Below are 27,327 nucleotides of genomic sequence, written 5' to 3' on the forward strand. Positions count from 1 at the left end.
TTTTTTTAAAAGGGAGCTCAGAAGCACTTGTCGCTAAGGGTAACCGGACCATTTTAGTCGTGTCTTTCGCTGCTACTGCTGTGCAATGCGCTCGCGCGTCATCTGCTGCGCTGATATGACAGCGCGCGCCTGCTTAAATCCTCTGCGTGGAAAATTGTTTTGTCACCTTTAAGTTCGCTTGTCTGATGGTCGTTATTTGAAAGCAGTGCTTGGAAGCAGCTAATACTGAAAGTTTGGGCTCTGAAAGAGCTCCGTCGCGTGCTGTTGTTTACTCCAGTAGCACGTAAAGCGGTACCTGATCCCGCGTTTCCTTCGTAAAGTTTTTGAGAGTTACCATTGTCGCCACCGAAGACAGAGTTTGCGCCAGAAAATGTGGAGTTTTGCCAACTGGTTTCATCATTTGATCTGCCGCGCACATCCTGCAAGACTGCATGGTGTCTCGAGTCGCATCGTTGACGCTCAACTTGAGCGTGTATGGTACGCGCGAAAAATGCGCCCTGCTGTCAGTGCCACCAGCTATGTAACGTGAGACGCTGCATCATCTGCCTGCACATGACGCTGCGCAGATATAGAGGTTCATATATTCAATATCAGTGCGTTGTGAGTCAACGCTTACTCAAACTCGAAAAAAAAAGTATTTATTGTGGAGGCTAACTTCTACACGGCAGTAAAACATACGCCATCCTCAGAGCCTCGCGTACTTTCGCGAAAGGGGCTTTTTTGCGAAATGTTTAACTATGTCATGCTTGTCACTGACATTGAATGCGTAGTTGCAGAGAAGCGGCCTCAGGAAACGAACCGATATAAGGTTCATGAGCTCGTCGATGCCATCGCTCTTGCACTTCAGCAACTTTGAAGCACAAAGGGCTGGGACAGCGTGCTCTACTAACGTGATGAGAGGCTTTTTCAAGGTCTGATCGTCCTGCAGGGCGCGGTCGGCAAAAGCTCTTAATGTGTCGAGAACGAAGAGAAGTTGATCTGATGGGTAGAGCAGCCCATCTCGGTCTTGGCTGCGGGTGAACTGAAGGAGTGGCTGGTTGCTAACCGGCTTCGCACACAAAGTAAGGCAGATCTCGCAATCCATATGCTCGCCAACAACTCGTGCAATGTAACCGCCCACTTAAGCGGTAGCCGAGATCTGAGGCGACGGCAGGTGCTGTGGCAAAATTGTGGTAGTAAGCCTCAGAAGCACCAATCTTGCTCTCGACAGCTTCGGCGCTGCTTGCACAGTCGACGTCAGAGGAGGCTTTGGAGCTGAAGTAGAAGTTGGTTGCGCAGAAGAAAGGACGTCAGCGGGTAGTCTTGGTATCGAAGCACATTCTTTGTGGGCAATATTGAATGCTGAATTAGACGCAGCGATCCCGGTATTCAGTAGCTTTTCAAGACGTGACAATGCAGCCCGAACATCCAACATGTCGTTACACCCGGATGACATTCGCAAACTACCAAACAGGGATTCAATAGGATCGCTGCTGAATTGACAAAAACTGCATCTAGAAGAGCCGTAATGCATTCAAAATGGCTATTTATTACGGAGAATTCTTGAATTACTTCATACTTTGCTGGCTGCTTAATGTAGACAGCCACATGGCCTCCTCGCCACAAGACCCAGTTCCCAGTGCATATTCAATGGCAGGCAGCGTTGTGTTGAGCAAGAGCAATGTGCGCCTGGACTCAACCACTGCATTCAGTCCGGCCCTGGTGAGATTATGAGAGATAGCATTTTGAAAATAACTTGATTTCCTCTTTCAATCATAGCTACTGAGCATGGAAAAAGGTGATGCTCAATGGCATGTCATTTTTCGTCGTACGTAACTTGCACTGTTGTATAAAGGCGCAGCCGTGAAAAATCCTAAATAAATACTGGGACTTAAACAGTGGAAAATACATTACTTGCTCGATATTTTCTGTCTTTTTGCTGAAGGAAAAAATGTTGAGGTCATTTTTGGTGATATTACAGAAGTAATGAAGGTGTTATTGCTTACAGCCTTCGGTGTAGCCGTTTTCTGCGCACATGGGAACTGTCTTGATGCTGTGGAGCTGTACTCAAACCCAGTTTCAGATTCGTGTTTTTTTTAATCGTTTCTTAAAATCTTTCTTTTTAATCTTTTCTTTTTTTTTTAAATCTTTTCTTCTTAATCTTTTCCATCTTTTCTTGTTGTGCTCACTGTTTTGAAAACTCGTGCAGGGCAGTTGCTAGGCCTAAGGGAGTGCGCAGTGTGTGGCTTGGGAGCAGAACAGGGGACGCTTGGCTCTTGTGTGCAGAGTTGGAGATCCACGACGCTGCATACAGCAATGGAACAAACGGCTGTGTGGATTCTGCAGTTCAACGACGGTTGGCTCAGCTCGAGAGGCGACGCAAGGAACTGGGTGGGCACCTTTTCATCCCCTGCTGTGCTCGCATGCAGTCTGTGTTAGCCTGCCTAGACAAGCTCTGCTCAGGAGCCAGCTGAAGCGATGGTCGCAGGAACTAGTGGCGCTGCAGTCGAGCTTTTCTGCATCGTCTGCTGTCGCGGCAGTTTTGTTCGCTGCAGTCACGACAGGCTAGCTCGATTTTCAAACTGGTTTTCGTGTGGGTGGTGCTCGCAGTGATTGTGAAGACTACTCTGTGGTGAAACCTGTGCAGTCGATGACTTGAAGCAAGTGTCGCATGTGCCATCTTGCTTTAGTAAGTGGCACCAGAAACGACGCCACCGGTCATCGTTCTTTCGCAATGCCTCGCGATGACAGCGAGCTTAAAAGGTGGGAGCAGATTCAGAGCAGCTGTCTCGCACAAGCGTCATTTTGAGGGTGGTGGTGTTATCGAGGACTGCCAGCGCGTTGTAGGTGGGCAAGAGGTCCTTGCGGAAACTGCGCGCTGCCCAATGCCTGCCCTGGACTCTTCCAGAGCGAATATCGAAGCTAAAAAGTGTGCAATGCAGGTCAAAGTGGGCAGAAAAGAGTGCTTTCGTGCGGTTATCCTTGCGTTGACAGTACATACGTGTACACTCATCCATTCTGAATGTGCGCCGCCATGGTGGCTCAGTGGTTATGGTGCTTGGCTGCTGACCCGAAAGACGCGGGTTCGATCCCGGTCGCGGCGGTTGAATTTCTTTGGAGGAGAAATTCTAGAGGCCCGTGTACTGTGCGATGTCAGTGCACGTTAAAGAACCCCAGGTGGTCGAAATTTCCGGAGCCCTCCACTACGGCGTCCCTCATAGCCTCAGTCGCTTTGGGACGTTAAACCCCATAGACCAACCAACCAACCATTCTGAATGTGCGGTGTTCCAGTCTGCACTGATGCTGCCCTCTACGGACTAGCCTGTACACAATGCAATAGCAGGGAAGACGTGCTTTCTACTTGAGAAAGCTAGCGGCAGGCTGTGTAATAATTCCGAGTTGAGGAGGTGGACACAAGCCGCTGTTCAAAACTGCAGCCTCTGTCACCGACCTTGAGAGAATCCTGATGGAAGTTTTGTAAAGACAGATCGTGATCAGTGGCTGGCCAGGTCGGAAACTGTTCATCACAAACAGCTGCTGCGTGGGAGAAAAAAGGGCAAGGTTCTAGCACCACACACAGCACTCTGAGAAGTTACAAATCTCCCGCCTTTGCAGGGCCTGGCGTTCATGTCATCACGCAGCATGTGGCATAACAGTGCACGGCCCAATGTGCTTGTGCACTGAAGCAGTTCCGCCATAACACCCGATTGGTGTTAAAGGGTCAGTCTACTCACCGAGATGAGTGCATAAATAATGGCATATTCTGGTAGTTGGCACCCTATAACATCTATTACGAGGGAACTGCTCCCGGTTTAGGCAGGAATTTATATTTTATTTCGGCGTTAAAAGTCGCGTAAAAATGCATGGTGGCAACCCCGAACGTTCATTTTGTTCAAGAAAGTGGTAGTCTTTTTTTTGTAGAAGCCTAAGTGAATATACTACGTACCGTTTGTATGCCCCAATGTCAGAGAAACGCACGTTTTGTTCTAGTAAACTGTAGAAGGCGTACCGCTCGCTTTTTCTGTAAATCACATGAATATTTATAGTTACATGTACGCAAGACGGAGGCACATTTCCACTTTTAGTTCAGCATATGCTAGCAGAGACGCAAAACTAAACTCAGCCTATAGTGGCGCCATCTGGTTGTCAGGACGGGAACCATTGCTGTAAACAAACTGACTCTCCACTTCAGCCTAGGAGCAGCAGAATCGTCACTCTAATTATTAAAATAAAGCAAATTTATCTCTTATATGTTTTCTTATAGGCGAGATGAGACGGAGCGAAAGACCGGCGCCCCATTAATGGCCAGTGAATGCACTGAAAAAGGCAGCAACAATGAGAATTCAGTCCCAAGCGATAGGTCCGGCTTCGATGGGCGCCGCCATGTTTGTCGCCGCGCGGCGGAAATCCAGATGGTTGCCAGATGAGACTACCATCTCATACAGATGTGTTCCCACATTAATAAATTCTATTTTAAAATGTTCTACCGCACTCCTTGGCACCACAGCTGGCTGACCGGTAATTTGAGTAAAGAGCTGTCGGTTGCTGCAAAGAAAATATGGTTGATAAAATTCAGTGCTATAAGCAATGAAAAGAACATTGTTCGCCTAGTACTCTGTGGTTTGTCTCCCAACGCCAGCTAGGCCACACTCTTGTTCTGTTCACTCCGGGGGAAAAGAAAGCATGCGCTGGCAGCCTTTCCAGAGGCATAGTGGACGACATGTAGGAAAGCAGCGCCATTAATTCCAGCGACATCCGCGGCTGCAGAAGTGATGAGTCTGCCCATGTGTGTTTTCAGCCCTGCAGCAGCTGGCGTCACCTTGGCGGAGAAACCTGGGCTACCCCATTGCCATGCTGGCACTGCTCAGCCTCACGGTAGGGTTGCACTCTTGTTGTGTGCCGCCTTTCCATGCAGTGCCAGTGTGATGTTAGGTAGACAGGATTTTTCACGTTCAGCCGTTGCCCTGGGAAAGAACATCAAAGCCAGATGGTGTGCGAGTTGGAACTTGTTCATCTTTAACAGAAAACTGTGGTTCAGTGGTTGGGGCTCTGGGCTGCTGAGCCAGAGTTCAAACCTCGGCCGCAATGGCCGTGTTTCGATGGAGGTGATATGCGAAGGCGCCCATGTGCAGTGCGATGTTGAAATTAATTACCACCGGCAGCTCTTCTGTCTCTCTTCTCCCTTTCCTTGTGGCGATTACTGCGCCATTTCCTCTTCTCAAAAAAGTAATTTTTTTTTTTCACAAAGAAGACAGGTAACTTGTGCACTGTTCTCGCCGCTGAAAGTTTTTTGAGGGCCCGTATACGGTCAACTCTCATTAAGTGGAAGAAGTAAAAACGGTGAAAAATTTGGAGATGAATAGGGTTTCGTGGTGAATAAAGTTTGCACGGGCGGTGCAAAGATTGCAGACCTCTGGTGTGAACCTTTTCAACCTCGCACTAGCAGGCGCTGTGTGGGTGTCGCATTATTCTTCACTCCCACCAGGTGCAGGAAGCAGTCTAGTGTGGTGGTGCACAGGTTGGGAAGTTCTTGATGACATTTCGGTGGTGAGGGTGACAGATCCTTCCGAATTCAGGCCTCACGCAGCCAGCTAGCACTTGTTCGAAAAGAATCAAGAAAAAATGAGCTGCGGTTCAACTACTGCTGAAACCTGGTTAGAGAGGGAAAGCTGTGGTGTATCGGGCAACTAGACGCGGCTTGGCGTCTGTAATACCCCTGTCACACTATCAAATTTAATGTCATTCGAACCTAATGGCATTCGATGCATTGAATGTCATTTGGTCTCTTCCAGTGCTACACGGAAAAAAATAATGTCATTTGAAAATGATGGCATCGACGATCAGTGAAAAAAAAAATAGTCCAACTGAACGACATCAGCGCGCATAAAAGATGTTTGAAATTGTTGTGCAGTGTTTCAAAAGCGGGTGAGAACATTTGTGTGCCGTATTATAAGCTTAAAATATTATTTCCGGCCATTCTGCACCATTTTAGCCAACGAAAGCCAAGCCAAGTACAAAGTCAGCCACAATCCGATAAATGTAAACAAACAAAATGGCTGACATGGCGGCGCGCGAAGCTTGGAAATGACTTCCAAAAGGTGAACTGCTCAGTTACGTCTTTTAGTACCTTCGAGCTTAACGAACATGGCACGCCTACCAACAAGAATCACGCAACCCAAAATGACTGACGGTCGCGGGAAAGACGCTGCTTCACGCTCGGCCGCTGCTGTTGGCTGCTGCTGAGACCGAGCGTAATAGCTATCCACAACAGCCTCTAGTGTGAACAGATTCACACCAACGTTAATCTTTTTTATCAGAACTAAATAAATGCATTGTCTAAGTTTCGCAGTGTGCACATTATTTTTTTGCGTCGCTTGTTCCTGCTGCGTATCTGGTGTCCAGAGTAGCATTTGATTCGAGACCGAATGCGAATGAGTTCTCCTAACTCATTCGCGAACCTAATGGCATTACATGTTCCCGTGTAGCAGCCGATTAATGACATTAGGTGCTAATGTCATTCGATTCGAATGACATTAAATTTGCTAGTGTGACAGGGGTATAAGTTGAGTGCGTTCCGGACAGTGGAAAGGCAGCGCACCCACCCTGCCACCCTGGAACGCGGCTGTTTAATGATTGAACGCTGCGGCCTGTTGCTGCAGTGCCGCTTGTCTGCCACAGTGTTGTCAGCGCTAACGCTTGCAGCCCACATCTCTCTCTCTCTCACCACCCCGCGTGCCTGAAAGCGCGATACTGACGTCCCCTGACCCAGGGAGCCAGTTATGCGCACCTCCTTTCCTTAAAATGATCTGAGTGTAAAACGGTGTCAACGCCAGTGAACACGATGAACGCTGACGCCCTATGGCTTCAGTGCCGCGTTTCTGCCACAACGTTGTCAGTGCAGTGCCAACGCATGCAGCAGACACCTGTCACTACTGCCACACCACGCCATGTAGCTTAAAGCTAAGGTGTCCACTGTCCCAGGGGGCCAGTTAGGCGCCTTTCGTTTCGAAGCTCAGGGTCATTTGAAGGTGAAAACTGGTTGTACAGCGAAGGCTGCTCTGGGTACCATAGTGAACTTTCGCTTCAAAGTCGCCCAGATGCTAATGAAAATTTTAGTGAGGGTGCAATTAGGGGCTGTGGTATGTAGGGGTTGACCTCCCAAAGCTGCGCATGGGCTACGAGTATGGTATGGGTACGAGTGGAGGGTACTTGCTACTGAGTGGTTCCACGAGGCATTAACCCTTTAACCGCCAATTTATTTTCCGAAAAACGTACCAAAATCGCCAATTTTTTTTAAGTGACCATAATTTTCTCCATTTAATTTTGTTTCTGAAAATATATTACTTCGGTGGTTTATGGTTAAAATTAACCCAAAAAGTTGAAAAAGAAAAAGAGTTTACGAGGGTGGCTTTCCCACAGTGCATGCCGTAGTAATGGGTAGAACGCATTGAAATACGGCGTGTTTATTTCATATTATACGCTTTTACACAAAGGAAAGTGCACAGACATTGCTTCGTCCTAAAAGGAAGGCCTCGTTGAGCCTTGAGAACACGGGTGACAACTTCCAAAGCCCGGGGTGCGGCTGCGTCGCTTCATCCACGGTTTTCATATTTTCTGAATACTGGTGTCTGCAAAACTTCTTTTGTAAACCTGTACATTTCTGCTCGAGGTTTACCAACAATACCCTGCAATAATATCAGAGCAAGGAAGACCATGATCTCATCGCGGTCTGCCGGTTTCCATGCAGGACGTCGAGCAGAAGAGTACTCCACCGCGTAGCGGTTCGTCTCTGTGACGATTACGTCAATGATATCCCAGTCAAAAAATACCTAAAACCAGCCGAGAATGTCGTGCTCGTCAGTGTGCTGCCGCAAGATCCCAGGCACTGAAGTAAAATGGAACCGTGGAGAGGCGAGCGGCAGGTTTTTCGTGCTGACACACTGCCACACAGGTGCAGCGACTCACCCTCGTCGTCGTCGCCGCTTTCATCGTCATCTGAAGCAGACTCCAGCACGTACACAAAGTCCTAGTCACTTTCTGAAACAAATTCTATATTCTCAGAAATGCTGCTGTCAGAACTGCTTGAAGAAGCAGTTTTTTTTCTCGGGACACTGCCACCACCGGCATTCCTCACTGATGATGCCATTGTGAAATGGCTCTTTTGAGCCTTCAATTACGTGCCAAAGGCACAAAATGCATTTTTTAATGGCCGAGTAACGCCCTCTAGTGTTCAAAATCGCAACCAATGCAACTGACGACCCTAAATCGTCTTTAGAGGTGGCAGCACCGCAATATCGGGCTGGACGAGTGTGACTCGTCATTGGCGATTTTGGTACGATCTCCCATGACGAGTACAGTTCGAGGTTGCTGGTCAAAGGGTTAAATTTCCCAACTATTTCTGTGTTTAATATTCTTGATAATTTTATATATTATGCACACATTATTAAGCAGGCCAGTAGTGAGTTTTTTTCTTTGTGAAAATGCTAGTATTTCAGGAGAGAAAAAAAAAATTATAAATGACATTGTAGCATAGGCAGTGTTTTTGCGCACAACTCAGTTTCGCAACATTGCAGCGACTTAATAATTGAAATATTAAAGCCACGATGGATATATTTTGCATGTCTAAAAGTACAGGTGACTTAGATTAAAGGGACTATGCAGTAAAGCAGACAAGCGATATATGCATTCCATCACTCGTCACCCCAGCGCAAGAATTTTTGAGCTAGCATCAATAACAACGAAGTTATAGGCGATTAAAAATCACGCTCCTCCTCTCCCCCCTCAACTCGTACGCGCGCGGAGCACCAAGAAAAAATAAAGAAAACAGCTCTGGGACTTAGCCCCGCCCACGAATACGTCATTCGCTGACGTTCAGTTTGCGATTTCCAGTTGTCGCACTCAGCAGCAGTGTCGGCAGCGCCTTCCTGGATCGCGGCGGATTTCTTTGCTTGTCACTGCGACAAAGGCGCCTGCGAGTGGTTGCCGAACTCCCGACAGAAGGAGGCGGCCGAGGTAAACTGAAACCATGTGCGTGAAGGCAATGCCCTGGCTCGCGCGGCGGCTCGAGCAGACGATTTTCACGGCTACCGGAAGCGTGCCCGTGACGTCGTGGCTGCCGTGGCTGCAGCGAATGACAACGAGTGGTGGCCTGCCGACCTCACGGGACTAGTGACGTCTATTTTCCCGATTTCGGTTTCAAAGTCGGTCACTACAAAGACACCAATCGGCCCGCGAATTTTAAGAAACGCGTTTTTTAAAAATTCGTAATAAATTGCCGGCTCAGTTCCAAAGACTCATACTTGGTGTGAATGCTTCTTAGCATCATTTACAAACATTTACAAGTGACTTTTAATTCACTGCATAGTCCCTTTAAGTCAGGCTTATTTCTGCCATTGTAAGCAAGTTGCTGCTTCCTAGAAAAAATTTCGAAAATGGCCCATTTCTCAAATGAGGCTATTTTCAAGAATTTTTTTCTCCGCAACTATAAAGCACGCCTCCTTCAAGTTTGCATAATAGATGAGCATCTTGAGTGTACCAACTTTCTTTATTATAGAATATAGGCAAGAAACACTGCCCTAAATCTGGCACTTCGGAATGTAGTTGCGTTTTTCGCAAATCGAGGGGGGAAAAAAAATCCCATCCGCAATTTTTTTTAACACTTCTGAAACAAATCTCTAGAAGGAGGTCAAAAAGAATACAAAAGAACATGTTGCATTATGCTGTTTCCGACAATGTCGTCTAAGCTCAAAGCTACAGCTTATCGAGCATCGGCAGGAGTACCTAAACAAAGGGGCAGAAGCAGCAACACACATCCTAAGTCTTCCCCAAATCCCAAGACCTTTTAAGAGCACGTACCCATTTGCATTTCTGCAAACAAATGCCCATCTGTGATGTCGTGTCACTATCGGTGGGTGTGGCTAACAGTCATGGGTGCAACCTTAAAGAATGCATGTAAACAAATGTTTTTACTGTAATTTTCTGGCTGCACAAAGCACGTCTGTGGTACCACGCGTGTTCCCAGGCCCTTGCTTCGCTGTTCCACTCGAGGGATACCTGTGGCTAATTTTTCTTTGTAACGCTCATTTGATTTAAAAAAATGCGAGCACCCTTTGGCAACTGAAGTGTTCAGAGGCGAGAGCCGTGGACCCTACTCCGTGACGGTTTTCCGGTGGACGTGACATCACACCGTTCCCGTGGCTATATCGATACCCAAATTATACATCTTTCGGGGATCCTAAGTGTTAATTATGCTTAATTACACATTTTTCTATCTAATTTGACACAAATCCGACGTTTTTCCAACCATTCTATGACAATTTTCACTATGCCGTGACAACTCCTGGTGGATGTGGCGTCAGTTCCCGTGGCTATACCAAAGTCCGTGCTATTTCGAAGCAATTTTGACATTTTTGCCTATAATTAATTAATGAATTACTTTACACTCATCAAACTTGGCCTTATGGTTAATTTTTTCCTCCTCTATCCGCAGTGGTCATTGGTTTTCTTCTATCTTTCTTAGTTCCCGAGTTAAACGCGTGTGACACGCTTTGTTGAGAGACAGCCGACGGTATGAGTCTTCAAACGCTTTCACCTTAACATACATGTTGGTTTCTCAAATGAATTTTCATTGATTTAAGCCTGTGATCGCAGGCATTCCCTCAGCTTATTTGCCTTAAGCTTTTGCCCATCAGTGAGGCTCCACAGGGATCGAACGAGGTCCTTCTTCCCTAATGGGGGAGGATGAGAGCCCAGAGCAGAATATTTAGGTCTCTGGCCAGTGCACATTGTTTATGGTTCAGAAACACTTTGAAATGACATTCCTCTCTCTAGAGTGCTGTTGGCTTTTTTCAGTGAAACACAAACTCATGAAATCCAAGGTTTGACGAAATCTCGTCTGGTCAGGTGAATACATGTTAAAAATAAAGAGGCACCAACCAAAAAGGTGTAGTCAATATGACAGACATTTCGGCTTCCACACAGAAGCCTTGTTCACTGAAGGAAAAAATTTCCAACATAGTGCTTAAGTACACTGCACTAATCGCCGCAGGCATCTAGCGTACGCAGGCAGCAGATTACCGATGTTACGATTCAGCGTGTGATCTGTTGTCTGTATAAACAAGGACTCCAGATATTGGCGTCACGTCTAGTTTTTCTCACGGCCGATAACTGCGGCCTCTTCCCAAGCGATACTGTGCTTCGCGCTTTCGGCATGGTCAGCAAGTGCGTTGGAAGCCACCTTCTTGTTTCTGACGTCACTCTTGTGATCTTTCAGCCGTCTCTCGAAGTTTCCGCTTTCCCCTAGGTAGGAATAATCGCAGTCTGAGCAGGGGATTTTATAAATTACGCCGGGAAATCTTTCCTTCTTCATCTTGTCTTTTACGGCCACCACCTCATGACGAAGCTTGCACGCAGGAACGTGGGCTATATGCACATCATATGTGCGAAAAGTGCGAGCCAATGACTCACTCACGCCTGGCACGTAAGGGATGGCAGCTCGTGCACGGCAAGGAATGCGAGCGGGCTGAGATGGCCTGGCTGTTTGGCGTATAATAGCATCCACAAAGTGGTTTGGGTAGCCACATTCGTTGAGCTCGTGGCGTACTTTTCTTGGCATGGTTTTTTCGCCACTCATCGGCAAGGGTCCGACTTCCGTTACAGAACTCTTTCGATTTTATTGAAAAGGTACGTGAGGTCACGATCGACAGCGACGAGGTCGTGGTGTCGTTTGACGTCATATCATTGTTCACGAGTGTTCCCGTGCATCTGGCTGTGGATGTGTGCCGATCAGTTCTTCAGAACGACGACGGACTGAGTGCCAGAACACCTATCGAGCTACCGGACCTCTTGAGGCTGCTGCAGTTCTGCCTCGAAAACACATACTTTGTCTTTCGGGGTACTGTCTATGTAAGGTATCGGTAGGTTATTGGAACGCGGCTGGGGGCACTCAAAGCGGGGCGTCTCCTATTTGGAGCGCGGCCACTCGCGAACGCGCCAAGAAGTACGGGTGTCCACCCCGCCCCGCGGTACCTATTCGCGCACGTGCTGGCACGAATGTCTATTTGTGTTTGTTTTTATTTTGTGGTGGAGAGAGTGCTCTACCTTACGGAAGCTGGAGGGCTGGCCATGCCCTGGATGAACCAATGGTGTTGAGACCGCAACATGATTGGAAGCTACGGAATGTGGGCCGGGCCTTTAGGGCTTTAAAACTGGGCTCCGGAGTCGCAAGCGGGGGTTCTGGGCTAAGGTGAGATGCAACGCATCTTCGGCAACGCCGAGTTAGGGGCCTCCCCTAGTATTAGCCAGATCCACCTTTTTGTTGTTTTGTATATTTGTGCCGTTAATTTGTCTCGAGTGCCTGAACTTGTATCTATTGTAAATTGCTCGACATAAACTGTACATAAGTTTTCCCTTTATCCCTGCGTCTCGAATCATCGAGAGACCGTCTCTGACGGGCACCCCTGGTGCGAAGAGCTTCAGTCTTCGAGTTAGATAAACCGTCTCTGGCGGTGCACCTCTGGTGCAAAGAAGAAGAACAACCTGAAAATTTACTGTCTACAAGCAGGTTCACGGCACTGCCATGGGAGCATCTATCTCGGTCACAACAGCAAACCTTACAATGGAAGCATTGGAAGGCCGAGCTCTGGCTTCGTTCCAGCCATGCCCGAAGGTCTTTTTTCAATACGTTGACGACTGCTTTTGCGTAATCAAAAAGGATGCGGTGGCTGCTTTCACGAACCATTTGAACAGCATGGAAGATTCCATTCAGTTCACGGTCGAGGAGGAGATTTGTGGACGTCTTCCTTTTCTGGATGTTATGATTGAGCGATGCAATGACCGAATGTCATTCAAGGTGCACAGAAAAGACACGCACACAGGCCGGTATCTTCATTTTAACTCGGTCCACCCTACTTGCCACAAACGCTCCGTCGTTTCTACCCTCGTCCGACGTGCGGAAAGAATATCCTCGGAGCCTCAGGATAAAGCCTCTGACCTATGCCAAGTACGCCACGAGCTCAACGAATGTGGCTACCCAAACCACTTTGTGGATGCTGTTATACGCCAAACAGCCAGGCCATCTCAGCCGCTCGCATTCCTTGCCGTGCCCGAGCTGCCATCCCTTACGTGCCAGGCGTGAGTGAGTCATTGGCTAGCACTTTTCGCACATATGATGTGCATATAGCCCACGTTCCTGCGTGCAAGCTTCGTCATGAGGTGGTGGCCGTAAAAGACAAGATGAAGAAGGAAAGATTTCCCGACGTAATTTATAAAATCCCCTGCTCAGACTGCGATTATTCCTACCTAGGGGAAAGCGGAAACTTCGAGAGACGGCTGAAAGATCACAAGAGTGACGTCAGAAACAAGAAGGTGGCTTCCAACGCACTTGCTGACCATGCCGAAAGCGCGAAGCACAGTATCGCTTGGGAAGAGGCCGCAGTTATCGGCCGTGAGAAAAACTAGACGTGACGCCAATATCTGGTGTCCTTGTTTATACAGACAACAGATCACACGCTGAATCGTAACATCGGTAATCTGCTGCCTGCGTACGCTAGATGCCTGCGGCGATTAGTGCAGTGTACTTAAGCACTATGTTGGAAATTTTTTCCTTCAGTGAACAAGGCTTCCGCGTGGAAGCCGAAATGTCTGTCATATTGACTACACCTTTTTGGTTGGTGCCTCTTTATTTTTAACAAACACAAGCTCATAGGTGCACTGTGCAGTCAGAAAATTACATTGGATTACATTGAAACATTAGATTGCAAGCTTTTGTTTACATGCTGTCGTGAAAGCTGCACCCACAGCTGCTAGTCACACCCAGCAATAGTGACGCTGACATCTCACATTGGTACTTTTTTATAAAATGTAATTAGGTGCACTGTCTCTCGATGGAAGAGGTCTCAGTCTTGGGATTTGGGGAAGACTTAGGATGTGTATGCTGCTTCTGCCCCTTTGTTTAGGTACTCCTGCCGATGCTCGATAAGCTGCAGGTTTGAGCTTAGGTAGCATTGTTGGAAACAGTATAATGCAACATGTTCTTTTCTATTCTTTTTGACCTCCTTCTGGAGACTTGTTTCAGAAGTGTTAAAAAAAATTGCCGGTGGGATTTTTTTTTTCCATTGATTTTTGAAAAACACTACTACATTCAGAAATTTCAGATTTAGGGCAGTGTTTCTTGCCTATATTCTACAATAAAGAAAGCTGGTGCACCCTTTCAGTTCCTAGATGCTTATCTATTATGCAAACTTGAAGCAGGTGTGCTTTATATTTGCGAGGAAAAAAAATTGTTAAAAATACAGTTAAAACTCGATTTAACGAAGTTGAGGGGAACCGTGAATTATTTCATTAAATCGAGAACTTCATTAAATTGAATGAGGCATTTCTTGGGCACATAATTTGGTACATTCGATTATATGGTATGGTGGCATCCAGAAAGCTACCGCAACATCATATTTGTGAAGCGTAAATGCTCCCAAAATGAAACTGCGGACCGTGGAAACGACCGGCGCCGCTAGCGCGTATGAAAACAAACAACAAAAATTCTTACTCAACAAGAAAGGCCCGGGGGACTACAAATTTATTTTCCGCCAAAGAAGTCGGTGATCTTTGCCTGCGTGCGCTTTGTGAGCAATGGCCGCACCGATTTCTCGTAGGTCTGAAGTGCGTCCAGCGCGTCTTCCGTCCCCTCGTGTGCGTCGGCAAAATGTCGCAGCAGATCGAGAGCATCCATCACCTGACCTGGCGTCGGCACGGGAGCTTCGGCACCTGCAGGGTCGTCGGCAGCGTCTTCAGCCGTCACTCCCTCCACGCTTCCTACAAGCCGCAACATATCGGCATCAGTCAAAACTTCCGTTGTGACTGCGTTTGCGTCGGCATTCACGTAGTCTGAGAAACTTATGCCTGTGGGCACTTCATCCACTGAGCGAAGGTGTTCCCAGGCATCTTCATCCTCGTGCACGGCGCTCGCGCAGTCCGGACCAGCTTCGGCAGTTTCAGGGCCTAGTGTACCGAAACCGGCAGTCCTGAAGCAGTTGACAATTATCGACGGCCTCAGTGCTCTCCAAGCCGCCGCCACCATCTCAACCGCCATAAAAATATCTATTTCGTCTCGCGCTTCAGCTCCAGGTTGAGGAGAACTCTGTCGACGACTCGACGCTTGTATGCGCACTTCACGCTATTAATTATCTCTTGATCCAAGGGCTGAACCACTGACGTTGCGTTTGGGGGGAAGTAGCGGAGCTCCACGCTGGTCAGCTCGACCTCTGCAACGTAGTGGGTCATGCAGTTATCCAGCAACAGGCACACTTTCCTTTTCTGACGACACATGTCGCTGTCAAATTCCTTCAGCCATGTAGCGAAAATGGCACACGACATCCAAGCCTTTGAGTTGGCAATGTACTTCACAGGAAGCTTTTCGGTGCCTTTAAAGGTGCAGCCTCGGTGCAGCCTCACACTCTTTCCGATGACAAGCGGGTCTCGTTTGTCGGTGTCGTCCATATATTGACGCACAGCAAAAGAGTCAGCCTTTGTTTGCTGTGTTTGCCGCCGTGGCACGCCTTCCCCTTCAGGGCGAGTGTTTTTTTAGGCAGCATTTGGTAGAATAGACCGCTCTCGTCGGCGTTGTAGACATCGCTGGGGGCATATTTTCCCAGAATGTCGGGCACATTTTCAGACTGCCAGTCACCGACTACAGCTATGCTTACGCTGCTCGCTTCACCGCTGAGCACTTCCCGACGATGTCGTGTCGTTCTTTGAAGCGCGACAGCCAGCCGGGACTTGCCTTGAACTCGTTGTCGCCCAGCAAGTACGCGAAAGAGCGAGCTTTTTGTTGGAGCAGGTCTCCACTCCACTCACGGGAATATTCTTCGCCCGCAAATCCGTAAACCAGGCGAAGAGGGCCTCTTTTATTTTGCTTTGAGGAGTAGTCTTCAGCGTTTTTTTGCGCGAGAGGTTCCCCGAAAAAGTGGTGCAGAGGATGTCATCTTTCCCTTTCAATATTGTGGAGAGAGTACTCGCTGGAATGCCATGTGCTGCAGCTATGTCACATTTCTTCTGTCCACTTGTCACAGCACGAATTATGTCCACTTTCTCGTCCAGGGTAAGCCTTTTTCGTTTCTTGCAGGGCTCCATCTGCTAGTCAGGAGGGTTAGCGGTGCGCTTGCTCGCACACACCACGTCCGCGTTCATGATAGCAAGGCTAGGCTGATGGAGGCCTAACAAGCTGAGCTTGACATAGACATGAGTTCAAAGGCACGGGGAAATATCCGCACAAGAGCGAACACAGAGCACAACACACAAACACACACAAAATAAGCGCGCAAACTGCAACAGCGCCATCTATGAAATGTGGCACGAAACTTTTTTACTGCTGGCGCCACCTCATGAGCTCAACTCAAAATTAAAACTCGTTTTTCGCCGCGCAGTTTGAAAAATGTGGCGGGCCGAAGATGCTCCGCGCTTTTACCGCTGACTCGCAATCAATAAATTTTGGGGTGCTGTTTACAAAATAGACCAAAAATTAACACTTTTTCACCTTTATTTCTCGAAAAAAGGTTCGTTAAATCGGGACAGATCACGGTATCGGCTTCGTTATTTCGGGTTAGTCAAAGCATTGAACCCTATGGGCGTCTGAGGGGGATTAGGATACCTTCGTTAAATTGGGATTTTCGTTAAATCGAGTTTTGACTGTAGCCTCATTTGAGACGTGTACCATTTTCGAAATTTTTTCTAGGAAGTGGCAGCTTCGAATTCCTTGCAGTAGCAGAAATAAGTCTGACATAGTCCTTCTCACTTGTACCTCACTTGTACCTTTAGACAACTATCAGTCATGACTTTAATATCTCTATTCTGTATATTGTGAAAACACTGCCTCTGCCATGATATCGTTCATAATTTTTTTCTCCTGAAGTACTACCATTTTCACAAAATGAAATTCACCATTGGCCCTGTGAATACTGAGTGCATGATATATAAAATAATCAAGAAAATAGAAAATCTGTAATATTTAGGCAGTTTCTGGAATCGCCTTGCTGCATACGCCACTGTGCGAGCTCCAGTGCATGACATCACAACAGTCCAGGGGGTCTGCCAAACTTGAAAACCTGTCAGGGACAGTTGGCCGGGTCAGAGAAAACTGTCGAATGAAATTAAACTAGCGTCCAGCATGTGCACATTGTTGCGACATTTATTGTCCATCCTGTTGTCCACAAATCGATCACTGCACTGGACTGCGTACTGGCTCCCTCACTCCTTACTCGTGTTCGGGCTGATCCTGATTTGGCTGCGATCAACTGCATTTTCTGTCGGAACAGCCACAACTGGCTTTGTCTTTCCCATTCCAGATTGGGAGCTGTGCCTTCAGGCATGGAAGGGATTGTCTCGTGTAGCTGCTTTTTGTCCGCCGTCTTGTGTTTTGTGGCAGTGCGCCTCTCAAATAGGAAGTCTGGTAGCACTCCGCTGGGGGATATCTGGCAATACCAGCAGCCATGGCAGAGTAGGGATATTGTTTCCATCACAGTTAAAAAAGGGGGTGCTTGTGTCTGACATGCAGAAAACCAAAGTAATGTTCAACAACCTAGCAAGGGAACAGCAGTTTGCAACTGGTAGCGAGGTGCTGGAAGTAGTAAGAGAATATGTCTACTTGGGGCAGGTAGTGACCACAGATCCGGATCATGAGAGGGAAATAACTAGAAGAATAAGAAAGGGGTGGAGCGCATATTGCAGGTTCTCTCAGATCATAAATGGTAGCTTACCAATATCCCTGAAAGGGGTGGAGACACCAAATTTGTGGTTCGCGCGTTCTTAGTTTCAAACGTTTCTTATGGCTCCAGGAAGCATGATACACACTCAAAGATTCATATATTCACAGTGAATAATTTATTATAGCATTTTTAGGTGAACGATTTTCGGTTTCGGTTTCGGAACACCGAGTTGTACAGTGACGTCACAGAGGGGGAAGATCAACTGCTTCGCTTGGTCACGTGGGCCCAAAAAAGTTGTGACGCACCTACTGCTGCATCGTCTGCTTTCCCACACACGTGCTGACCAGCGCATGAAAACAAACAACTGCACGTCTAGTCCCAGCAGCTCGGATTCTGACAGATCTGATTCCAATGAGTGAGGACATCGACTTTTTTTTTGTTCGCACGCTAATATCGCCTTCGCGGGTTCGCGTGAGGATGCGAAACACTTTGCAAAATGCCAGTAAGCATCGCTGCGCCGCTCTACCCAAGCTGCGCCCACAACCGGTGTCACACTTTGCTGCAGTGCAGCAGTACCTGAGCGCTGCTTGGGATGGTGTACAAATATCACAAGAAAAGACAAGATCGCCTTGTTATCAGAACTGCCAGCTATACTCGAGCAGCGACAAAGCATGTCTGCTTATGTTGGGAGCTTTCGGCAACGGCACCGCTCGCGGGCGCTCCGGGCGACGAGCTCTGCTGCTGCCTGGCTGCCGTGGTCGTCGCTAGGCCTATAGCCTGTTTAGCAAGCGGCCGGAGCTTCAGAAGTCGCCTGCGCTATAATAAAAGGCCTACTTTTCACAAATAGCTGTAGTGTTAACAGAATCATCTCACAATAAAATAATAGTATGGTCAATCTCCTCGACGCCTTCGGCAGCGGAGGTAGCGGGCGCCAGGCGAGCCGGACCCCGACGTCGCGCCAGCGGCAGCTGCTAGGCGCGGTTGTGAGAAATTTGCTCATATCACAGTTGTTACCTCTACTAGCAGCTCAGTATTGGTCAGCGATCCTCAAAAATGACACTTTTTTCACATTTCTTGTCCCATGGTTTATTATTTACGTCAAGAACACTCTTTAGCTCGCTTTTATGACGTCGGCAGACGGTATCCAGGCTGACCTACCGGCCGGCAGACTCGGCGCGTACTTCACGTCCGCACAAGAAAATACAAAACAGCCATGCTACCAGAAAGGATGCTTTCTAGATTCGAGATACGACAGCATGACTGTGTTTAAAGTGGATCTTTCGGCAGCGACACTGCCTGCGGCAACGCCGGCCGACGACCTGCGCGCTGGTCCCAGACTGCCCTAGTCGTCGCTAGGCCTAGCTGCTTTCGCATATCGACTCCGCAGCTGAGGGCGCTTCGGGACTGGCCAGCGCTCAGAAACGTGCTCCGCTCGGCACCCCTTTACTGTGAACTCGTCCCATAATAAAAGATATGTTCGATTTCCACGACGTCTTCAGCAACAGAGCTAGCAGACGGCAGGCGAACCGCACCAGGTAGCAGCAGCACAAAACCGGCTGATGAAATTTGCTTACATCGCAGTCATCACTTCTACCAGGAACTTGGTATTTGCCAATGATCGTCAGAAACGATGCATTTTTGATATTCATATATCCCAGGGTTTGCTATGAACGTGAACAAACAATACTATCGCGTTCTTCAGACGCTGGCGTTCGGCACGAAGACTGGCGCAGACCGCCCGGCTCCAAGGAGTGCGCCCTGTGTCATCATGACGCTGCCGCTTCCCGTCGTTGTTGCCGTGAGCGGCCCGCCGTTGACATCTAGCAGGCCGGACGTAGGCAACGAGCTGCAATCGGACGTTGCGACGCTGTTCGCAACGGCACGCCGCAAACCGAGCGAGTGGCGGTTAGCAGCAAACGCGGCTCGCTGGTGCGTCGACTGCGCTCACGCGGCTGTGCCCCGCTCATCGTACGTCACTGTATTTTGGTATGACGTCACTAAAACTTTATTTTTCTACACCCCTTGTGACGTCGTGGTTGATGGCGCTAGCGATGGGTCTAGATCGTGAGAGTGAGCATTTAGGTAATCTTTGGAACCGAATTAAAATATTTTTAAACGTTTGTTGCGTCCAACACCTGGCTGTGAGTGCCCTTGCATACATAGGAATCCCATAGCAGGCTTTTTATAGCTTCAAAATTTGGTGTCTCCACCCCTTGAAGAGAAAAGTATACAACAGTTGTATCCTACCGGTACTCACCTATGGGGCAGAAACGTGGAGGCTAACAAAGAGGGTTCAGCTTAAGTTAAGGACAACGCAGCGAGCTATGGAAGGAAAAATGATGGGTGTAATGTTCAGAGATCGGAAGAGGGCGGAGTGGGTTAATGACATCCCAGTCGAAATCAAGAGGAAGTGGGCTTGGGCAGGGCATGTAATGCGAGGGCAAGATAACTGCTGGTCCTTAAAGGTAACGGAGTGGATTCCAAGAGAAGGCAAACGTAGCAGGGGGCAGCAGAAAGTTAGGTGGGGGGGATGAGATGAAGAAGTTTTGTGGGGATACGGTGGCCGCAACTGGCGAAGGACAGGGTCAGTTGGAGGGACATGGGAGAGGCCTTTGCCCTGCAGGCTGATGATGACGATGTGGCTGACATTGCCAGGTGTGCCCCCCATAGCCATCAGAGGCATGGAGTGACGCACTGGCAGTGTTTCACGGCAGCATTTAGCAGCTGGATACAGTTGTGCTTTGTATAAATGTTGCCCGCTCCAGATTAGCCGTCCTCCTCCCCTCTGTGATGCCTGTTAGGCTTAGTTAAGGTTAGAATGGATGATGGCAAAGAGGAGTAAAATATTTCTGTGCGATAAATCTTTTCAACTATTTTTGTTGAAATGTAAGGTATTTTAGAATATTGGACTCTCTTTGCATCCAGTTTTTATCAATCTTATTTGAAACCTCAAGTTTAAAAGGGCTCTGAAATGATTTCGATGGACATATTCTAGTGTAACAGACCTGTATAGGTGGTCTTTGTGGCTTTGAGAGTCAAACTTGAAAGCTCTGCGTGAATTCTCTGAATTAAAAAAAAAATTTTGAAGATGGTTGAGTGTAGTAGCTCGCACTTTCAAATTTGACTTGAATACCCAGAAAGACCACCAATACAGAATCTCTTGCATTCAAATATGCCCATCAAAATCATTTCAGGGTCCCTTTAAGTTGAGATTAATTTTTTTTTTATTTGTAGACATATCTGGCTCAAACTTAGCATGCAGGAATATCATAGAATTTGATTTCTAACATGCATTCAGGTTTCAAATATAACAAGAAGGAAATATATGGCAAAATAACAAATATCCTAATTATTAGGTCATTTCTCAGAGACCCTTGTGGTAATTTCTCAGTGAAGAAAAGGCGTTTCGAGAATAGGAGACATTTGCAGAGGCCCACCGCACATCCTAAAGTTAACAAAATGGCCATAAAGTCTTTTTGTTGGTCCTAATGCTAATAACAGTCGGAAAGCAGTATGGCAGTAAATAGCCCAGATTAATTTAGACGTTATTTTGCCATGTATTATCTTCAAGGTGCAATATTCAAAATATGGATGCATATTTGAAATCAGTGTTCTATGATGCACCTACATGCCAAGTGTCAGCGAGTGAAAAGCAAGTTATTTGAGAGCCTCGTGCCCCCTAAAAGAAAAGATAAGCTTTTTAAAAAAAGGTAGTGCCAGTTTGTTCTCATTTGCAGCCGCTTTCTGCTGTGAACGGCTCGTGTATGCTGCCCGCTACCATCCCTTGTGGGGTCAGGGAACTTTGACTGAAAGAGTCAGGGAAAACGTTGTAGGATATTGAAAAGAGTAGCTTATTAGACATCCTGCCGAGTCAGAGGTTGGCATTCTGGCCAGTCAGCGTGGCACGCTGTCATGGTGTCGTGCAGTGGGCATGATGCATTGAGCCTCGTAACCAGGAAACGTGACTGTAGAATGTCACCGAAATACAGTAATCCCTCGTTATAACAAAGTCAGCGGGACGGCGAAAAAAATTCTTTACAAGCGATAATTCGATATAAACGACCGCTCGAAAAAAAGCTAAAACAGTCGAGATTTAATTGCACCACAACTGTGAGGAAGCTGGTGGACGCCACGCGGCGGTTGCTAGGCAACGGGTCAGGGTCGGTCTCTGTGCCTCCGCGGAGCACCGCCACAGCGAAATCGCAAGTTCATGGCCAATGTAGCTTTCGCTACAAAATTTGCTCGTAGCACAGTTGTTACTTCTGCCAGCATTGGTCAGCGATCCTCAAAGATGATGCAGTTTTCAAATTTCTTATACCATAGATTATTATCTATATCAAGAACAAGCTTTAGCTCATTTTTTATGACTCTGGCAGACAGGACCCAGCCTGGTCGACAGGCTCGGCGGACCTCACGTTCGCACAAGAGAATACAAAACAGCCATGCTACCATAAAGTCTGCCTCCTAGATTTGAGCAATGACAGCATGCCTGTGCAAGAGTGGAGCTTTCGACAACGACGCTGCCTGCAGCAACACCTGGCGACGAACTGCACGCTGCTCCCTGACTGCCCTGGTCGCCGCTAGGCCTAGCCGGTTTCGCATCGATGCCGCAGCCGTTAGTGCTTCGGGACTGGCCAGCACTCAAATAAAGGCGCTACACTCGGCACCCCTTTACTGTCAACCAGTCTCATAATAAAAGGTACGTTAGATTTCCGCGACGCCTTCAGCAACGGAGCTAGCAGACGGTAGGCGAACCGCACCAAGTAGCAGCAGCACCAAAATGGCTATTGGATGAAATTTGCTTGTAGCGCAGTCATCACCTCTACAAGCAACTCGGTATTCGCCAACGATCATCAGAAATGATGCATTTTTGATATTCATATATCCCAGGGTTTGCTATGAACGTGAACAAACAATACTATCGCGTTTTTCAGATTCCGGCGGCCAACATCAAGGCTGGCATGTCGGCCCAGCTCAAAGGAGCGCGCCCTACGTCATCATGACACTGCCAGTCTCCGCGCTCGCATTGGCTGCCGCTTCGTGTCTTTGCGCTTGCTGCAAGTGGCCCGTCGTTGACATGTAGCCGGTTGAACGCAGACAGTGGCGCGCCGCAGTGAATCCGCCGCACTCGCTTTTCGCACATGTGTCCCCGCCTTGACAAAATTCACTGACCTTACCACGCATTTAGACCATTTGTCTAATCGGATGGCGCGAATCGAGCATGACTGGCCACTTTTCTGCATCCAAGACACCGCGGTTTTCTGGCATCGCAAAGCGCAAGGAAAACTTTATCGTGTGGATTCTATCACGGGGAACGCCAGCGATGCGCTTCCGATCGAGGTTAACGGTTCGGGCACGCTGCACCATGCAATTTGACCCTGACAGCAGAGTCATGTGCGCAAAAGTGTGTGCACACTTATTTGTGAAATTTGCCAAAAACACGAAAAAGTGTGTAGCAAAAACAAAATTTATCGGCTGTACTAAGCCAGAACTTGATTAGAGGAAAACTGGAATATACAAACTGTTGCACATATTTACAGCTGTCATTCTCTCTAGTTATAGCTATGAGGAAAAAGTATTGCACTTTCCATGGGCGGTCAAGTCAGGGGTCATGACTTGAGAGGTGCTTCGCATAATGTTTGATTTTTGTTCCTGTTTTGTTTTGTGGTAGCCGAGTTTGCAGTTTCTTTTTTTCATTTCTTTTCGGTTGGTGATGACTGGATTCTATTGGGAGGATTTGGGGGCGTGGACTTCTTTTGCCTCATCATACCCAAAGATTTGTTGAATGAGCTGCTTCCTGAAAGCCAGCTGATCAGATTTGGCATTTTGTGCAAGCTCTAGAGCATCAGGATGGAGGAAGTTTTATTGGTGTGGTTCAAAAGCCAGGACACTTTTCAAGTCTTGCCAATAGATGCTGCCACCACTGAATCCTCCGGGTCTGCTACGTGCAGAACAAACAAATGAAAGCAAAAACCTATTTCGGGAAATTATTTTTGATGGCACAAGGCCAGAATAGGTTATTCCTGTATTTTAATAGAGGTAAAGTCGCGGCAGGTCAACAATTCCAATGCATATGATGATTCCAATGAACTTCAGCATCTCCGACGGATTCACCTCTTCCCATGAGCTTGAACTGTCACGGCGAGCGTATGTTTGCCTGTCCAAAATCCTCATCCATGCATACTTATTAGTGTTTTCGCACATCGTCTTCGTTACCTCCGCCGTGAAGAACATAAAAAAAAAAAGTTGAGAGGTGGAGTGAATCTCCAAGCGCCGCTCCGCAGCGATGCGCCAATATGGACACCTGGCTGTTGTCTTGGTTGAAAAACGCAACGCCATCCGTTGTGAAGACCCTGAAGCACAAAAATAAACCACTGTCATCAATTCCAAATCGCATGCACTGCAGAAAACACAGACCGAACGAAAACAGAACTTAAATGCAAGTACATGCTGACGTTCCAGGCCCCTGAGACAAAGTCTCACCGCTGCTTTCGTTCCAAAAAACAAGACCGAAACCGGCCGAAGTGCTCGGTGTCGGCTTGTGCTTCCGAGAAGCACATGGTGATGTGGCCACCATTTTCTCCGGCTGACGCTGCTGCGGCTGTTCAAAGTTTTATTTTTCACGGCGCCCCCTCATGTCGAAACACTGAAACCAAGGCTTGAGCTCACAAACTAGATGGCGAAGCACGTGTACGATGCTCCGGAATGAGATTTTTATGTGGGCGCTTTGAATCGTTCACATGTGAACGATAACCTAAGGCGCGGTGGTGAAAGACAGTTAAACCCCATAAACGAAACCAAAGCAAACCAAATCATCACAAGTCTTTAGTGCAGTTAGGCCCAAAATGTGGCCTGGAGCCTTTGCTCAGACTCACTGCCGCTGGGTCTGTTTCACGGAAGACTAGAGCTGGTCTTGATCCTAGTGAGTACGTGTGGTGTGACTAATTGCGAAATAATGGAAGGTTGCCTGTACAGCGGAGGTGAGTGTTACTAGGGGTCGAATTGCATTAGGAGTGACTGCATGAGAGCGCCATGCACTCCTTGCAGGTGATCTCTCTGCTGATGGTGACCCACAACACCCTGCAGCTGCTGATTGGCATCAAGGCACTGCCAGTGTCCCCTCAGGTGGAGGTGAGCGTCTCTCTCACTAAGTCATAAATAAAATATAGGTGGGAAAACTGTTCTTTCTTAAAACCTGGAAAAACAGCAACCTCCACTGGCATTTACTAAGGCTAGGCTTACATTCTTCCCTGGCATACACTGTGTACATTTGAGAAGGGATGTTTTCAACAACCAATCATTTCGTCTGCCTTAAACAGGTGATGCAGGCAGCATTTGTACCATTGACCTTGAAAAGGCCTGTTGGAGGTTTCGTATGCCGTGCATCCTATTCACTGTTTATGATCAAAATGAACGCAGTAATACCGAGCTCTGTGTGGATGACCTGCAAATTGCATTACATTTTCGAGTCTATCAGCCTGCAAAACGCAGATGCAGATTGCAGTAAGAAACTTGAGGGGACCACACCTGAAGGATTTTACGCATTAGTGGACTCTTCCAGTGCCCTTTGCACGGTCATTCTCTGTTTGTTATTCATTGATCACGGGGAGCTCCTGGCGTAGTGGTTAACTCTCTTCTTACCATGAAAAATTGACCGATTTTGAGTCTTTTAAATTTGAAAATTGCAGTTCCAAATGAAAACAACGGCAGAATTGTGTGTACAAAGCTTGTGAAAAAATATGCTGGCAACAGAAAAAAAAAAAAGAAACGCTACAGGCAAAATAAAAATAAGCCGCTGCCCTGAGCCAAGTTGATTACGAAAAATTGAAATCATCATCATCATCATCATTTATTAACCCTTAAGGGTCCCGTTAGGGACATTACATAAGGGGGGAGGTGGTACAGGGGTGTTCAACAGTCATACATGAATATATAAATATAGAAGGAATATGGAAATACAGAAAAATATAGAAAATATAAAATATAGAATAGAAGAAAAAAAGTAGAACAAGACGAAAAAAAAAAGACAAGTAAATTCAAATAATCACGTCATGACAGAGTGTAGCAGAAATATAAACAGGAACAAATTACAACTTTGGAAGTAGAACAGGCTGGTCAGTTTGCAGGACTTGGAAGCTGGCATAGGGTGCAGGAAAAGATTATTTGTCGTTGAGATGGTCGATTAGGAGCTGTCTGAATCTGGAAGGGTTAGTCTCAATGACAATGTGTTCGGGGAGGTTATTCCAGCTTTCTATCGCACTGGGAAGGAAAGATTTATTGAAATAATTGGTGGAGCCGTGCAAACGCTGTATGCTTAAGGAGTTAAATAAACGACGAGATGATCGTAGCGGAGCTCGTAGAAGGTTTTCTCGAAGTGCTGGAAAGTTAAAGTACAGTTTATGAAAAAGACAAAGAATTGAAATTTTCCTGCGAAAGGCTAATGACTTGATGCCGAGAGATGATTTCAACGCTGTGATGCTGAGCTGAGATTTATACTGTGAGGTGATGAAGCGTGCTGCCCGATTCTGGATGGCTTCGAGTGAATCTATTAAGTAGGCTTGGTGAGGATTCCATATTGTTGAGGCGTATTCTAGTTTAGTTCGGATGTACGTTTCATATGCTAGTTGTCTGGTGGCTGCGGTGGACATGGAAAGTGATCGCCTGATTAATCCGAGTGATCTGGAGGCACTGGCACATAGTTTCGTGATGTGATTAGCCCAGGTTAGGTTGGTTGTTATCTCGATGCCGAGGTACCGGTATGAATTAGTTTGAGACAGCGGTATGGAGTTCAGGGAGTACGAAAAATGAAGAATCGAACGTTTACGTGAGATGTGCATGAACTTACATTTAGAAACGTTGAGCTGCATTAGCCAGTCGGAACACCACTTATGAATTCGGCTTAGGTCATCCTGTAATAATTCCTGATCACTGCTATTGTTGATGCGGCGATAAATGACGCAGTCGTCCGCAAAGAGCCGGACAGATGATAAAATACCAGATGGCAAATCGTTGATGAAGATTAAAAAGAGTAATGGAGCAAGAACCGATCCTTGGGGAACCCCGGAGATTACTCTAGTAGTTTGAGATGCATGACTGGCGATGACGGTGAATTGCAAGCGGTCGGTTAAGAAACAGTGGATCCAGGATAAGACAAGCGGGTCAAGTGACAGAGCTGAGAGTTTGGAAAAGAGACGCTGGTGAGGGACGCGATCGAATGCCTTGGCGAAATCTAAATAAATTATATCGGTTTGGAAGGCAGAGTCTAGATTTAAATGGAGATCAGTTGTAAGTTCGAACAGCTGAGTTTCGCACGAAAAACCTGCCCTGAAACCATGCTGATTGGGAAAGAAGAAACGGTTGTGGTCAAGGTGAGATGCGATGTGCGAGTATATTATATGTTCGAAAAGTTTACAAGAGATACATGTCAGTGAAATTGGTCGATAATTTGAGGGGTCGGAGCGATCTGCAGCTTTGAAGACTGGGACAACTTTGCTTAATTTCCAGTCGTCTGGAATCTCACTAGTGTTAAGAGACTGGGCAAAAATGAGTTGCAAGATTTGGCTCGTGAAATATTTAGTTGCTTTAAAAATCTTAGCAGGGAGGTTGTCTGGTCCAGGGGAAGTGGATATCTTTAGATTATCTATGAGTTTTA

At 47.2% G+C, this 27,327-nt stretch overlaps 1 protein-coding gene across 11 annotated transcripts in view; it reads left to right on the top strand.

Moving 5' to 3' along the window:
- The window catches only part of lili (LMBR1-like protein lilipod), a 190,316-nt gene that overhangs the window by 107,817 nt on the left and 55,172 nt on the right, over positions 1-27,327 (top strand). For 6 of the 11 annotated variants that reach the window (XM_089547565.1, XM_089547558.1, XM_089547560.1 and 3 more), the window contains 3 exons: positions 2,266-2,370; positions 4,778-4,854; positions 24,723-24,806. The exons of 1 other annotated variant lie outside the window; for it this stretch is intronic. In XM_089547565.1, the coding sequence (XP_089403691.1) occupies positions 2,266-2,370; positions 4,778-4,854; positions 24,723-24,806 (266 nt within the window). The remainder of the gene's footprint in view (positions 1-2,265; positions 2,371-4,777; positions 4,855-24,722; positions 24,807-27,327) is intronic. 4 more of the 11 variants (XM_089547561.1, XM_089547567.1, XM_089547559.1 and 1 more) reach the window with 3 other exon arrangements.

The sequence above is a fragment of the Amblyomma mixtum genome, chromosome 6, assembly GCF_055824585.1.
Source record: "Amblyomma mixtum isolate Tamu chromosome 6, ASM5582458v1, whole genome shotgun sequence".
Taxonomy (NCBI): domain Eukaryota; kingdom Metazoa; phylum Arthropoda; class Arachnida; order Ixodida; family Ixodidae; genus Amblyomma; species Amblyomma mixtum.